The sequence below is a fragment of the Myodes glareolus genome, chromosome X, assembly GCF_982192425.1.
Source record: "Myodes glareolus chromosome X, mMyoGla1.1, whole genome shotgun sequence".
Classification (NCBI taxonomy): domain Eukaryota; kingdom Metazoa; phylum Chordata; class Mammalia; order Rodentia; family Cricetidae; genus Myodes; species Myodes glareolus.
The window spans coordinates 88835505-88853017 of record NC_142053.1 but is presented as its reverse complement, the minus strand read 5'-3'; the positions used below and the strand labels follow the sequence as shown (position 1 = coordinate 88853017).

Sequence of the window (17513 nt, the reverse complement as noted above, 5' to 3'; positions counted from 1 at the left end):
TCTAAGTATAGGAATATGATAGAAATGATTAGGAATGATCTACAGCCTCAAGAAGTCCAACCATAATGGGTAGCAAAGACCATGAAACAACATGGGGCAGTGAAAAGTATATGGATAAAATACAAATATCTAAATTTGAGTCCTAGATGTCTAACTTGCCTTGGGCAAGTCACTTAGCTTCTCTCAGTCTCAAATATTGCAACTATAAAATTAGAAAAGTTAGCCTTATATTAAATAACTGCAAAGCTCCAACCCTATGAGGCCAGCCTAGTCCAGTAAATGCAGCCTTGTGCTTTTGTGCTCCTTTAAAATCTTTTTTTTTTAATAAACCCCCAAATTTTACCGACTTTTGCAACTTAAAGTATAAAAGCAAGCCAAATTTAAAGAAAAGACAAATCCCAATATTTTTTTAAATTTACATTGCCACTGATTCTAGAAATTTATCATGCATTTAGGGTAGGAAAGTACTTGCTAACGCACTCATACAAACCACAAATCTACTTGGGCTCACTATAATGTATCCCTTTCTTCCCAATCAGCTCTATTTCAGTCCTTCTAGCCTTCATTGTCAAAGTCACAAAACCTTCCCCAAAGAAATGTTCTCTGATTAGACATTCGAGATGTTGTGGCTCCCGTTGTATAAATTCTATGAACTATGTATAAATTCTATGAACTACGACCTATGAAGGCTCTTAAATGCTACTCATTTGGCACTTAACCGTCATGCCAATTACAGCATTCAGTTTTGTTTGTTCATTTAGATTGTGCTCAGCACTGTCTTTTTTGAAAACTTGCTTCCCTCACAGATTGTCCATAGAAAGGCAGTTTCTGAGGTTTCTTGGGCCTTCTGAAACAGCAAGACAAATCCTTCCTGAGTCCTAGGTGCTTTGTGGTACTGTTTGTATTATATGGCTTGATGCCTCCAAAGTGGTGTGGTGATAATATGCCCCAAATAGGTACTATTTGGATCACAACTTTCCTGTCTAGTAGAATTTGCTGTTTCTAACAGGATACAAGCCTTTCTCAGTTGCTCAAGTCATGGGACATAGAGAGCTCCAGAACTGTTTTTATAGCTGGTAGAAACCAAGCTCCCGGACACAGCCTGTGGCTCCAGCAAGGGCTCCCCTAATCCCTGACATTACATAATTCAAACAGCTCACAGATATTTCAACTTGATCCCACTAGGTAATCCTAGGATTTAGCAAGACTTCATAGGACATTTTGTACAAATGACAGATGCTACAATCTGGAGTATAAAGCTGTTCAGGATTATAGCCTGCCTTACTTATTTATCAGTAAGTTTGTCTCTACTATTTTAGAGAGGGTCCTAGCTACGCTTCCCCAGCCTAGAACATTCCTGTTCTCTCCAGATCTTGGGCAACGCACGTGGACAAGGTTGAGCTTGTTTTGTCACTACAATATTCCAACATGTACAGCACATTCGTAGCAGTCGAAACAAAAGTAACGATGACATCCGCAGCAGTGAGTACTTGAATGGCATATACTCCATGCCCACTGCTGTCCTAACGAATTTGTATTTGTCAACTTAAATATTGCTGATAAAGTGCTACAAGGTAGGTAGCTGCATTTGATACAGAGCTATAGATATAGAACCCCTGCTGAACTTAATTAAGATTAAAGGATATAGCTAGGCTTTGGGTCCATACATCTGGCTCTGAAATCTGTGCCTTTTACTAAGAAATGTATTATATATTGCTTTAGAATTAAAATTGCTAAGTAAATGCTTAGCAACATGACATATTCTGTAATTGTATTAATTGCTAACATTTAGTAAATACAATGTGCCAACAATTATTATCTGTACAGCCTCATTTAAATTTCATGACTTCCTTTAGATTTTTATTTTTTTTCAAATGAGGAATAATTATAAGCGGAGGAAACTTATTTAAATTCAGACAGTTCATTGGAGAAAAATAATGAGTATTTGCCAATCTGGCTGTATCAGACATGCTTTTAACACTATACTTCACTGCTTCCTACTAGCTAGTATGGTTTCCCTCTAGCACCTTTCTGAAGTGTGTTCTATTACTAGTTCAGTTGGACAGTGGAGAATATAGATTAAAATAGATGAATGAAAAGAAGATAAATAAAAGAAAAATAGATTAAAAGTACTGGCGAACATTAGACTTGATTGGTAAGAGGTGAACAGTCTAGTATCAGTTTTTCTGGTTTAAACTCCCTTATCGATCTTATTTCTATATTGTTCCTGTCTCTTTCCTTAAGGTAGATTTATTTATTTTATGTGTGTAGGTGTGTGCCTGAATTTATTTATTTGAAACATGTGAGTGCATGTGAATGTGGCCACCAGAAGAGGACATTGAATTCCTTGGAACTAGAGTTATAGGTATTTGTGAGCCACCATGTGGGTGTCTGAACTGAACCCCAGGTCTTCCACAGAGCACTGAGTGCTCTTAACTACTGAGTCACCTCTCCACTTCCCCAGGCCTCGTGCTTGTTGCTACTTTTGTATGTGAGTTCTTTCAAATGGCGCATGCTGCAATTCTGTCCTTTCAGTACAAGAAGAAATATCTAAATGCACAAACTTCCCCGAACAAAAGTCCTCTGTCCAGCATCATTACATGTAATTTAGTTCTTATCCCTCAGAATATTGTGAAAGCAACATAAGTGCAGTACAGTTATGATAGCGGACAATGGACCGTGGCGGCACCAGCACAAGTAAGAACAGTGAATGCAGATAAAAGGTTGCTTGGGACGATAATGGGCATGTAGGAAAATTGGTGGATAATGGGATAAAGAGGTCTGTTCTTTTCCACAGTAAACAGTAGAAAGGGAGAACAAAAAGCAAAATACGGCGAATTTTTTTCTGAAACATCAAAATAATTTCAAAATAATGATGTCTGGGAGAAAACAGCAAAACATGTACAAAACTAAACTAATAGAGGAGCAGAGGCAGCCAGTGTACAGGATAAGAGGAAAGAGAACAAAGAGGTCTTACCATTTTTTTTTTTAAAAAATGACAAGGAAAGAAAAGGAACAGAAATTAAAGGAGCTACTGGTGTCTTTCATGTGTATTATAACTGCTATTTTAAAAGTACCCTGCTTTATGCTTCCCTCTGCAAAACAAACTACAAGCTGTACAAGCTGTTCAAACTCTTCTGAGTGCTTTATTCAATCCCAACTCCCAGTGTGCAAAACAGGCAAAGTTTTGTTTAACTGGCTGCAAGTTAAAGGAATCAAAAGAGTCAGACAGAAGTTTAGTAGGTGGACATTAGCTGTTGAATTTTAAAGAGTAGGTTGGATATTTAAATGTTTCCTATGTTACCTGTAGCATATAATTACTCAGTCCAGAGATGGGTAAATCTACTGATGGGGACTTCACCAACTTACAATATTATGCCTTTTGTTGAAAGTAGGGGTTGAACAAGCTTCGCATGCATCTGCACCAGTCCTGTCCCTCTACTGCCACTACACATGTATTGATCTCATTTATTCTTCATAACAACCCTGTTGATTGTTCTCCCTGCATTAGAGATGATATAATGAAGGCACATGAAATAGTTGTCTGCTTGAAATAACAGGCATGCTAAAACCAGGATTTAAGAGCAGAGCCATTTGACGTTATCTATCCCTCCATGATTCTTCTCTCTACAAGGAAATTGTGAGAAAATTTAAAGTGGCAGTGAAAGAAATTATTCTCGGTGCTGGGAATTTGGCTCAATATGGTTGAGTATACACAAAGTCCTTGGTTTGATCACTGGCGTTGCAAGGTGGCACATGCCAGCAATCTCAGTGCTTGGGGTGTAGAAGCAAGAGTGATCAGAAGTTTGAACTTACATTCTGATACATAGTGAGCCCTAGGGCATGCTAAGGTGCAGAAGACCCTGACTCAAATGAAATCAAACAAGTGACTCCTACCCTGAAATACAGATTCTCTCTGTGAATTTCAGTCTTATCCTCCAGTTCCGGAATAATACAAATAGAGTTCTTATCAACACATCGTAACTTGTGCTTAGAAGCAAATGCTGAACCTGCATGACTAATTAATCTTGTCCTAAATATTTACACTGCTTAATAATCAATTACAAAATCTGGACAAGCTTAATGGCAATAGTGACAGAGAAGTCTCTTGTTTACAACCTTGGGACAGTTTGACTAGTTTTAGTCCCTGGCTGGAAAATGTAGTTCAGTGGTGGACAACTTGCCTTACAAGTGCAAATTCTTGGGTCAATCTCTAACCTGAGAAATGAAAAAAAAATGAAGGCTAATCCCTAGTTTCATTATTTATCAGTCATGATAAATACATAATTATTTTGTATCTCAATTTCATATATCATTAAAATGTGAATAATCATAGTAGTTCCCTGGTGAATTTGTCATGAATACTGAATTAATTAATGAATATAAAGTTATTTAAATAGAATCATAGAGGCATTCAAATAATGCCAATTTATCATTACTTTTATTAATTATATTTTCCATAATATAGTTTTCTGTTCTAAATACTGGTATATTTTCCTATCTATATGTTTGTCACATATTTCATTAGTATTTATAGTATTGTCAAGATTTCCTAAAGCTACTCCACCAGACACATCTGAGCATTATTTCAGTGCATAAAACTGTGCATTTTTCTCTTATGTTACACTAAATTTTCTTAGATTACAGGTCCCATGAAGGCAGATGTGACTATCACAGAGTATGCACTGAAAAATTCAGAGCAGTGAGGTACTTTATTGCAACCTCACATCCTTTGGGCTTCAATTCCTCTTGGTTAAGTACTTTCTGTCCCTTGGTTACCATTAAACCTTCAGTCTCAGGAAAGGCTTTATTAGACTATTAGTTATTTTTCTTCCTTTATTTATAATACTATTCAAGTACTTCGAAATATTTAATATTATCTTGAAAAATTTTAAACTAACCTTCCAGGATTTATGAAATTATTTGTGTTATTCCTGTTAAATATCACATTTCTGAAGGACTCCTTTTAAATATGAGCTTATCATCAGAAAGACTAATGTAGCCATATTCAATTATTTAATTGTTGATTAGCCCATTCTTTCTTTATAAAAAAAAAAATAGCCGAGCTTTTGGGCATCCATTTAAATTGTGTTCCAGATCAACTGAGGTGAATTCTTACTCACTTCAACCCACTCTTACCCTTGTCCATCTTTTCCTTTGTCAAAGGTTATCTTCAACTCCACAGAGGTGTGCCATCCTACCCCCGCCCCAAGTGCTACTCTTGCAGTAATGGTAAGAACAATTTGGCAGACAAAATACTTTGCTCTTTTGCATACCTTCTCTCTACCCCATTCTTATTTTTGATTTACCTCCTATTTGATAAATAGAAAGTAGAAAGATTGATTGCACATAACATAGAAATCCTCAACCATGGACAAATGTTATATACTTTTAATGGTCTTTACTTAACAAGGCTGTAGCTTTCCAACCCTGGGAAGGCAGTGTTAAGAACATCCAAGTATGCGGAGTAAACACTCTTGAACTCTAGGCTGGCTTTTGTTCTGGAGAGAAAGCCTATGACCTCACTAAAACAAGAAAACTCTCCTCTGAGAGAAGTTATGCCTTCATCAAGATGTTCATTGTTTTTACCATCCTGTTGTTTGCATTTTCCCAAACTCCTAACGTGGCTGCTCTGAATCCAGAAGCCCTCCCTTAACTTCTGCTGTCTTTTTAATCATTGTCTTTCCAACTAGTTGTCCTAGAATTGACACACCACTTCATCTTGGGGTTTTGCTGCCCCTTCACTCCTAAATAGAGCACACTGTTCCATCTTTTTTTTTTCTTTTCCTTTATCCTTAGGCTCTGCTTTACTCTTTTGTATCTGCTTCCTTAGCCACTGCCTTTCAGAAGTCAGTTTCACATTTTACTTAAAGCAATTGTATCTTTCAGGGACAGATGCAAAAATCACGAAGTATGGGCAGGTAGTGTGGAACCCTGAAATAAAACAGACTCCTCCTAGTTTATCTGTCTCCCTCTCCCCTCTCTCTCTCTCTTCCTTCCTTCCTTCCTTTCTTTCTTTTTCTTCTCTTTCTCCTTCATCAAGCTCCCCCACTCTCTCCCTCTCAGTAACTCCTTCTTCCTTTCCCTTCGCCTCTACCCCTCCCTCTCTAATTGTTCTAAACATGAACATACATTAGTGGGAAGAAGGGACATGCCTGTTGGTGACATAACTAATAAGCTAAGAGCGTCCTTGTTGCTTTTACTAACCTTCAGAAATTCTGACTTCTGGTTTGTATGAAAGTTCTGCTAGGAGCTGGGAGAGCGAAGAAGAGACATTGGTGTTTTGCTGAGTCTGAGATTCATAGGTTTCTCTCCCAGGATCAGATTCAGTCTGAAATAACTACCTTAATCCACTAGCAGGTTACTGGTTCCAGATCTGGCATTCAGAGCTTATGGACAAACACCAAGGCAGTTAGAATCTCAGCTCAATTTACTCTCTCAGCTGATTGTGAAAGGCAAACACAGAAAGATTTAATGTCGAACACACTACACACATGCACACACACACAGAGCAAGGGACATAAACCAGATGTCTGCCGAGTGTTTAACTTGGTATGTCATGATTTGGCACCACTCGTTAGGGGCATTCGCTACTGGGTAAGGGAGATCACAAATGTAAAAAAGAGGTGTTACATAACGGAGAAAAAGCCAAGATGTGAACAAATTTTGAAAGTCACTCTGAGTACTCTTGATTTCTCCCTCATTTTCTCACTTTGTGTGATTCAAAATTCTTCCCAGCCAAACCTTACTGACAAGACTGGGTTGTGCCTCCTGTCATGAAAGAAGAAACAATATTCCATTAGAAACCCTCAGAAGAGATTATGTGCGGAACATATGCTATCCCTCTATCAAAGAGAAGTTGGCTAAGAAGCCAATATTCACAGAGGTATCCAAGGATCAGTAACGAGTACAGGATGTCTCTTCAAAAGTATTACAGGGATAGAATATACAGCCAACAGCATGATTGAGAATTTTGGGGGGAAACTGATGATACCCTTTGCATAGGAAATGAATAGAGGTATGAAGAAAACTCTTGTAGTACAGAGGACCTAATTGTTTGAATGATAAGTCGTTCCCTCGTTGGCTCCTAGGACAGGAAGTGGGCAGATGGCTCCATTCAAGTGGGAATGAGGAAAGGTACTCTTGGAAGCTATTCTTTGCTAAGTGGGATTACAAATACAACAATATTCTTCATCGCTGGTCCAAATTTGTTGGTTATCTGCTGTGGGTGCAAGAAGCTCAGAAGGAATACCACAAGAGTTATGAGGGTAAACAGAAATGCTCCTGGAATAAAAATGTGTTAACCTCAGTATTCCACTGTTGCTTATGATCTTCATGCCATGCCAGCACTTCTGATATAGAATAGCTGCTGCCAATTTCCTTGGGCAGTTTCTGCCTATTTCTTTAAAAACCTGGGAATAATGAAAGGAAAGGAGCTTATTGTACTCCTGAAGTCCTCATCTCTCTCAGAAAAGAAGAGGTTAAGTTTACCTTCTTGCAGAGGACCATTTGGTGGTCGAATAGGAAGAAGACTCTCTGCTGGTTACGGCCATAGGGCTGATAGATCCAGGCCATCTCTCCAGTGTAGATTAGCTCCGAGCTCCTGTCTAAGATGTCCTCTCCCTAGGAAAGATATGTGATGGTGAGAGAGAGCCAGGTAGTAGAGTTGGTACAATTCCTTACACAGAGATACCCAAAGGCAAGCATAGACTGGACTGGGAGGTTAGCCAAAAAGACATTCTGGTGATGAAGGAAAAGAGACAGACTTCTGGGTTCCCTTAAAAGGTTTACAACTCTGTAAGTGAGAAGCTTCATATTCTTATTTACTGTAGGGTTAAATAAGACCCATCCCTTAGTCAGACAGCCACCCATCTCCTCCATACCTTCCTCTTTTTCTCCCATATTCTTATTTATTCCGAACCTAAATGAGACCCATAAGGCAGTCAGACAAGCAGCCAGGGATTTTTTGTATCTTTTATGAATCTCTTTTCTGTTCCAGTCTCTCAACTCCTATCTGGCCTCTCACTTACTACAAGAGTAAGCCTGAAAATGTAGTCGAAATTTTTCTATTTTCCATATAAAAATAAAGTAAGGAAGATATTTTATGATCAAATCAGAAAGTTTACTACACATGCTTCAGCCTATGTGAAGATGGAAGAAAGAAGCGGTGACTCAGGGAAGAGAACCCACCATTCCAGGAGATGTATATGGGTCAAATACTGTGCTACTTACTTTTTACTCTATCTCATCTGGACCTCACAAATGTTCTGCCAGATAAACAATCTTGGTCCCATTTTACATCTTCAAGTACCAAGAGGTGAAGGGATAGGACAAGATCATGAAGTCTGTTAGCTGCAGATACTCTGATACTAATCTCTGATTTGAGAGAGCACCTTTACTCTTCCCCATAAATTATATTGCTTCTAGCATCAAAAGCATCTAGATGCCCAGTTCCTTCCTCTCCCTAGGTCTGTTTTACCGACTGTTAAATGAAGTAAATAAGCATAATATCTAGAGCACCAGCTTTGGGACCTTTACAGTTAAACGTATACCAAAAGTTCAAGGTTTGATTAAAGATATAAATTCCTATACTTCCGAAATAATCAGAAGCAAATAGCTATGGCAGAATAACATGCTAAAAAAAGTGACATCAGGAAGCAGTATTCTCAATTGTACCATTTCCTCTAGTCTGAGGGATTGGAAAGAAAAGGAAATCTCAGTGGATTATTTTCTAATAATAAAACTTGAAAGCAGCTCAAAAAATACCATTTTGACTCTAGCGTCCAAATTGAGTTACAAGAGTATCCAAGATAAAGGTAAACAGACAGTCCCTCTTGAGTTGAAGGACTAGGCTGGGTCAGACCTCTCCTCAGAGCTGACCTTTCCTGATACAAGAGAGGAAGATGTACCACAACCTACTTTGAGTATGTATAAAGTGAAGAATGTATAAAAGTTTGTATAAAAAATAAAAAGTTTTATTATTGTAAAACTAATAATACAAGTTGATGACAAACATGACTATTTTTGAGGCAGGGTCTTACTACATAGTCCAGGAAAGCCTGGAACTTGCTATATAGCTCAGGGTGATCTTGAACTTGCAACCCTCCCCTTGAAGCTTCCAAAGTACTGGAGATATAGATATAAGCCACCATGCCCAGTTGCCAAAATGACTTTTACAGTTAAAATTTGATGAACTGAGAATGATCAGACCTGGGGGGATATTCAACATTTCCTTAGGCAGAGGCACACTAACCCTATTTTAAATAGTTGCTGCATATAACACCAAGTTAAAAGATGTTTTTAAAAAAACCCAAACTTCTATGCTCACTAAGCTAACTAACCTTGAACAACTAACATATCCTCATTGTGTCTCAATTTCTTCATTAATTTTCTTCCAGTTTTTCAACACAGGGTTTCTCTGTGTAGCCTTTGCTGCCCTGGAACTTGCTCTGTAGACCCGGCTAGCTAGCCCCAAACTCAGAGACCTGCCTGTCTCTATCTCCTGAGAGCTGGGATTAAAGACATGCATCCCCACTGCCCGGTTTTCTCTTCATTCTTTCTAGAATATACCATTACAAATTTGTTTGGATGTTGTGAAGAATACTTAAATTAACATATGTAAGTACTTAGGAATGTACACATTACATTGTAAACTTGGTGTCACTGTGTGTCCCAGGTACTAAGACATATTTCCTGTCTTCTACTAATACAATAGATTACTACTAATACAATAGATCTACTAATACAATAGATCTACTAATACAATAGATCTACTAATACAATAGATAGAGGAGGAGCTGTGATTCTGCTCAAAATCATAAATCAGAGAAATTGGAAGTAATTTCTCCAAAGAGGCAGAACAAAGTTCAGAATCCCTCCAAAACCCATGTGCCTATGTGAATGATGATACCTTGCCTAGCAGAAAATTAGCTACAGTAGATTAAGCAGGTGAGACTGTTTCACTGTACAGTGCCCAGTACGGTTACTAACTCACTCTGTATCCCTGGGAAGCAGTTAAGGAAGTTACTGTTTGGACTACTCCACATGCTGCTCGAAAGCATCAATCTAAGGGAGGGAAATAGCAAGTTTACATGAGGGGAAGGACACTTTCATTCTTGTCTCCCTAGCCTCACTTATACATCTCTTTATCTTGCACCACAGAGCACAATCCATTCCCACTGCCTCGAAGGGTTTCTGTCTTCTTCCAGCATTTACCACAAAGTGCTCACTTTCCTAGGAATCTATCTACCTACCCCAGATAAACAGGGCCATGTCTGATTCATCTCAGAGTCTATAATGGCTGGCAAGAGCAAGCAAAGAGGGGCTGTTCAAAAAGCAAGTCTCCTGAAGTCACCTATTAAATCTTCCAGTGTTTTCCATCCAAACTGAAAACAAAGTACTTACATGAAAACATAGAAGCTGATCTCCAATTGTTCCTATACAATTTTCTGCTATTTCCCTAGCTACACTGGCCACTCTCTTTTTTCTTAGAATATACAGTCTCATATTTCATGGGCTTTGTCATGGTTCTTCCTTCTACCTGAAATGCTCCGCCACAAAAAGTCACATGATTTTCTCCTTCATCTTCTTTGGGTCTTTTCTGAAATGTTATCTCTTTTTTTGTCATTTCTCCATCATTCTAGCCTATTAAAATATTTTATTTTTCTCCATAGCATGCTTATGTGTTGTTTTTCTTCTCTAATGAAACATACATTATAGAAACTTTGCTCTACCACTTAACACATTCTAGAATACAGAATCATCAATGGTTAATAAATGAGTAGTGACCACTAAACCCTACCCAGAGCTTTCTTATCAGGTTTTCATAATTTTTGCAGCCAAAGTCTCAAGGAGTAGGCTTTATTTAATTTTAATTAATTCTAACTTAACCCATTTTGTTCAGCTGTATTTTATTTGATAGGATACTTGATAATGGGGCTGTGGTCTGAATGACTCAGCAGGCATATCTAACCTGTGGTCCATAAGCTGCATGCATCCCAGGAGACCTGTGAATGAGTGTTGTGGAATAGTATTTTAACTGGACAAAGATGTGTTACATTTGTTTATACTGCAAAATATTACTTTAACTGTGTAAAGGTGTGTTATTTTTGTTTCCGCTGCATTTGTTTAACAATGTAAGGATGTGTGTTTAATTATGTAAAGATGTGTTGCATCTCTTTCACCTTGCCTGCCTAAGGTACCAGGACTAATAAAAACCTGAACAGCCAATAGCTAGGCAGAAGAAAGGATGGGCAGGGCTCGTGGGCAGAGAGAATAAATAGGAGAAATCTAGGTTTGAGAGAGAAGAAAGAATAAGAGAAAGGAAGAGAGAATGAGAGAGACACCTGGGACAAGAAGCTAGGCAGATGCCAGCCAGCCCGAGACACTGAGAAGCAATGAAAGTAAGATATACAGAATTAAAAAAGGTAATAAGCCCCGAGGCAAAAGGTAGATAAAGAGAGACAGGCTATTTAACTTAAGTAGTTAAAAGTTAAGGCTAGCCAGAAACATGCCTAAGTTAGGCCAAGCATTCAAAACTAAAAATAAATCTCTGTGTCATGATTTGGGAGCTGGTTAGTGGCCCAAAAGAAAAAAGCCTGGTACAAATAAGACCCAATATGTTTGTTGATGAAAAATGCCAGGTTTTAATGTCAAAAAGTTTGAACAGTCCTGAAGGGCAAAAGGTCACCTTTTCCAATGAGTTTAATTTTCAATGGCAGCTGTGTTAACCAATGTGTCAATAAAGGCAGAGAAGTCATGAATCTACCTGGGCCTATGTTTAATCTTCTGGACCAAGGCAAGTCTAGGCCATTTATTCACTTTCACTTTTAAATGGATACCTTTTCTATATCTATCATACTATTTTGTTGTTTCTGATGTTTCTTTCCATTTCTTTTTGTTATACAGTACAATAGTAAGCCAGAAAAGGACATCAAGTATTAAACAAGCAGGCAAGAAAAGGAGCAAAACCACAAAGAGAAAATTATGACCACATTTTCCAGCTCCCAAACATGAGTTACAAACATGGGCACTTTCTGAAGATCTTCAGAAAAAAAGGTTGAAGAGAAGCTCTCGGGGTTATGTTCCATTTCTCTTAGTTTAAAATGATTTAATGTGAAAGGAGGCAAAATGACAGCTCATCCAAGCCTCTGAACCAGAGAACTGAGAAATGGAAAATTTCCAGAAACTGCAGTCCATGGAAAGAGGCTCTCCTCTCCTCTGCTGCTCTAAATTGCTCTAAGTTATAATCACTTCAGGAAGGACATGACAATTTAACTGATCTCTTTATTTTTCAGGAGTTATGGGAGATAGAGTAGTCTTCATAGGCTATAATAAGTGACTGATACGGGAACTGGAGTTACATAAAGAAATCTGAATATTCATAAGAAAAAGATGAGGAGAAAGAGACAGACACTGATTTAAGGTAGGGTTTTCTGCTCTTTAGCCAGATAATCTCATTTCCCAAGCCAACAAAAATTGCCTGTTCGTCACCAATCCTACCTGTCCTTCAAGGGAGATTAGGTTTAGAAGGTTTCCCCTCTGAGAACTGTTTTCATTTGATGAGTAAAGCAGAAATCACCACAAGGACATTTTTGTCAGTCCCCACATTTTGTTTATCTGTATACACATATAAACATACTGTATAAACACATTTGTTTATCTGTATCTCGTACATCTGAGAGACGTACGAGAATGGTCCAGACTGGAAAGCATTGCTTGCCTTTTTATTTGTAAAGCTTGCCTAAAGCAGCCACTGTCTGATATCTCTTGCCTCCTTCATCCTACATTTGTTTTCCACCACACCCTCCAGAAACACTGTCAGAATTAACTGTATGTGTCTACTCAAGGAGCACCTCCCTCATTCCAGAAATACAACAGGAAATGCTTTCTCAGATGTCGATTCCTTAAACCACGGCACAAGTCCTTGGAGTTTCCTAAAAATAAAGCTCTTTGGGTAGGCGAAAGGCTTTCAAACTTTTATTCACCTCTTCAATGACTAGAGACTCAGACAAGACATAAACAATTAGAAGGGGCAAATTGTTTCAGGGAAGAAGAAAAATCTTCCAGAGAATGGGAATTTGGTGGCTTTTTGGTACCTTTCCTTACAAAGAAGCCTGCAAAAGGGCAGAAGAAGGGTCTTGCCCAACTATTTCAGAGGCTCTCTGTTGGTAAGCTTGCTTAAAGTTAATTTAGTCCCACTCCTTATTTCTGCTCCACCGAGAGAACAGAGGAAAAACACATAAAAGAGAATCCATTATTTTCTAGTAAGTCTTGGCCAGTGATGGTTTCTCCTTATAAGCAAGACTGTTTGCATGTATGTGTGTGTATGTATGTGTACATACATATGTGTGAAAATATTTATGTGTATAAATGAATAAAATGAATGTATATATTCTCTCTATTCATTTGTCTGTATCTCAAGGTATCACTTCTACTCTACCCTTAGAGGACTTTATCTATCAAACAGGATAAAAATGTGCCAACTGATAATAATTGTGATGTTTTTAAATCATCTACATTAGAAAGAATAGAAATAGCAGAAAAAAATTGCCTGAACATTGGTTAACTCTCTGTTAAGACTCATAATGGTCCCCTTTGGATAGACTAAACAATTTGAAATGTTAAAAAATATTGTTACTTAAACATAAAAAATTATACAACAAGGTACTGAGTCTACATTTATACTATCACCGTAAAGTTTGAGAAGGTCACTTCCTGTCTGCTGACATTTTCCTTCTTGGCTATGTCAGCCTACATAGTATCAGGTCACAAAACTTGGGCCTGTGAGATGAGTAATAAATGTTATTACTCCTAGTTAGTGGCATTTGGGAAGGAAAGGTCGATGACTTCAGTCATTTCCTTTCTAAGTTCAAAGAAACTGTAGGTGTCTACACTGGGATGACTAGGTGGCATAAATTATTTTTAGAATGATGATGAAAACAGAGATTGGTCATTGGATTTAGCAGGACGATAGCTATGGCCTAGAATATGCATGCTTGATTAGTCTAGTAGATACACTAGAATGAGGTGATCTCACCAATATCAAAAGAAGTACATATGCTATTCTGCATGATTACAAAAAAGAGTACCAAGCCTTTATTTTGTGCTTTGGAATACATTAATATGTAGTACTTTTTAAATCTGTCTGCAAAGTTCTTAAATCAAGGACAGAAAGAGCATTAGAATGGTACTAAGTAAATTCAGTTGTTTCCTAATAACACCCAAAGAAATGAAAACTATCTTTCTTAATATGTCACAATAAAGTAAAATAAATAAAGTCACAATGATTTCCCCAAACTCCAGAAACTACTCTAAATACCCCTTCCTTGGTAGAAAAGTTTGTCTTGGGATTAATACAAATCCTTCTTTCTAATTCCCTTTTAATTGTTGGCTAAGATGACAAACTTTTCAACAAGCAACTGGGACCTCCCAACACCCGTTTTGATAAAAGTCCTACCTCCCAGTCTAGGACAGAGGCCTGCCATTGCGCGATCTTGTCAATATTCTCCAGACGTCGCTTACGTTCATTGATCTGCTGAGTCACATTGCGCATGACAGCCAACGCAGCTGCAACGTATCTGTAATCACTGTGAAGGTGTAAGAGAGAAAGGCAGATGAACTGATGTGCAATATGTCAATCTTAAATACAGCTTTCCTCCTTAGAAAGACTCTTGATTATCAGATGGTAACCTACATCACCTAGAGAACAACTACATTTCCAGTCCTATTTTTAGAAGAGATAACTATGTGACTTATGTTCATACAGAAGCTGTATCAGACCCATAGCTATTCTACCTGTACACTTTTTTTCACAGGTGAAATAGACATCTTTATTTTTATACCTCTCTGTTTGTGTTCTATCTGATAAAGCAAGCCAAGGATCAAGAAGAAATCATTATGTATGGCATAGTTCACACACTCTAGCCATATCTTCCCTCTGGAAATACAGAGTCTCTGTCCATGGTCACCAAGACTTTTTCTCTGGCACAATAAGGAGAGAGGTATAGCATAATGTATGAGGACACAGAATTTGAAGCTAGACTCCAGGAGTTCACATCCAACTTTATTGCTAACTAGAAAAGTTGCCTTTAGCAAGCATCATTGACACTTAATTTCAATGTTCTCATGCATAAAATGGGGAGAATTTTGGCAGAATTTATTGAGGGGGTTAATAAATTAAACGCAATCATCCGTGCATACTAATTTACTCTTGATCCTTAATTATTATTTGTATTTTTATTTCAAATCAAACATTTCTCCAGTAAGTAGATACAATACAGGATGCCCCCCACCCCGAATTCTTGGTCTGAGAAGTAAAACCTATACCCTAGATTCTTGAAACATTTGATAACTCATGTGTTGAAAATCCTATCATTCTACCCAATTTTGTCTGCTTGTCTGACCTAATTTCCAATTGAACAGCTCTTATGAAAGGCAGATTGGAAGTGAGATTCCAGCCAAATGATACAGACAGAATAACCTGGGAAGGCAATAAGATTCATTACTGCTCAGTGTTACTACCTTCTCTTAGTAAAGCTAAAAAATCTTGTGGTTGTAGCTGTCTTTCTCTCCCAGCACTGATTAAAGAAAATGTCATGAGAAACAGATGCAGAATGTTATTTTTCTTCTTAATGTATTGTAGAATGGGGTGATGGAACAAGTATGGGCCTAAGGAGGGAAGTTCTAATTTCCAGGACGGATGCTATTCAACACCCCCTCTTAGGGAACATCCAGGATTCCAATCTGTAACTTTTACATGATCCAGACCTATGAACCTCAAACACTATTATTCCATTTACTTCACTGTAGTAGCAGCTTTTCTCTGAACCAATTCATTCTTTCTCAAGAAAGTTAGAAGTATTCTTATTTTGAGACTTAATGAATGCTATCTATTACTATGATGAGTCATATTGAGTATATTATCAACTAATTATGCTTTTTTAAGTCTCTTCAAAACCTAAGACTAGAGTCTAAGGAGCAGGCTCTCCCAACTAGTCCTTGAAGTGCTGACTGCTTGGATTCACCTGCAGAACTTCCTATCTGTCCTGACTGTATGTCATCCTTGCACACCCTTTTTTCCTGCCACTTAGACACAGGACAGAACAGTGACATAAATAAGTACTTCAGTTCTTCAGGCCCAGTTCCCTACCTGCTGTGTCTTTTTATTAGTTGATTTGAGGTCATCAGTATTTTAATCCACTTTCTGGGAAGTAATCATAGACTGATTCTGCACAGTATGGTACCACAGTCACACTTAATTAAACTTAAGTAAGCTAATAAAATTAGTTTCTCAGTTGTATTAGCTATAATCTTAGTTACACCAAGGTCATATACACAGGAGGCTCAAGTGGACACTAAGGATATCAAAATGCTTTTCCTGACCACAAGTATTAGGCAATCGTGGCTGTTGTTCTATAATTGTTGATTTTGCTATTTTTGCCGGCCATCTCTCTTACAATGGTTAAAGGATGAATGTTATCGTATCTAATCTGTACTACTAGCTTTAAAGTAGTATAAGATAAGAAAATAGATGTGTTGTATTTCAAACTCTGGTTAGTGTCTCTGAGTTCTCAGATGAGGTCTGCTTGCCACCCATTACTGGGAGTGTGGAACCAATTTTTTCTAGTTTTAGATACATCAATGAACTCTACTATTATGTATTAATATATGATATGTATATATTTTCATTTTTCTTCTTTACTTAAATAAGGGGCAATTATGTCCAGTTTTCACAAGCAAATGGAATTGTATTTACTGTTTATTACTTTTCATACAGTCTTCTACCTCAGAGACCTCCCTGGTTGTCTCATTTCAGACATTCATATTAGACTAAGTCTCTAAGACTTGCCTACAGGTTGCTTGGGACATCTTAATGTAACTCCCTGAGATCTAAAAAAAAGGTTTTCTCTGGCATTGTCTTATGTCTTTAACTTCTTCTTCCTTAGACATATCCTTACTCCTGTCAGTCTCTGGACCACTGTCGTGACACCAAGTCTTATTCCTCTATTGAGCTGTAGAAGTCTGATAGGGAAATATTTGAAGTTAATGTAGAAATTTGCCTAATAAATGTGATCATTGAGTCTGATGAAGGGAAAAGCCTCCAGACTTGTTATTCTATAGCAAGTGATCAACCCTAGGAACATACATTCAGGAAACACTGAATGTACTCATCAGGTTGTATACATTTATATTCATATATAGCAACTGTTAAAGAAGAAGAGGTCATGAGGGAGCAAGAGAAAAGACATGGAAGGAGTAAGTAGGAGGACATGAAATAGGAAAATGATTAACTATATTTTAAAATGCAAGTTGGGGAACTTCAGTAAAAGACTTTTTTTTCTTGGAATGCATATTATAAGAATTAGTACTGAGCTGAACCAATAAGCTCAAGGCCAGGAATTTCATATCAAATAAAGACAAGCTAGAAATATTCTGAGTCTCTAAGTTTTGAGGTAAGAAAGATGAAAGGGTGGGGCTTGTTTACTGTAAGGCATCACCATCAATGGGGATTA

General features: G+C 37.7%; 1 protein-coding gene across 15 annotated transcripts in view; it reads right to left on the bottom strand.

Moving 5' to 3' along the window:
* The window catches only part of Arhgef9 (Cdc42 guanine nucleotide exchange factor 9), a 311302-nt gene that overhangs the window by 18055 nt on the left and 275734 nt on the right, over window positions 1-17513 (bottom strand). For all 15 annotated transcript variants that reach the window (XM_048417886.3, XM_048417873.3, XM_087903201.1 and 12 more), the window contains 2 exons: window positions 14459-14588; window positions 7492-7623 (listed from right to left, as the gene is read on the bottom strand). In XM_048417886.3, the coding sequence (XP_048273843.1) occupies window positions 7492-7623; window positions 14459-14588 (262 nt within the window). The remainder of the gene's footprint in view (window positions 1-7491; window positions 7624-14458; window positions 14589-17513) is intronic.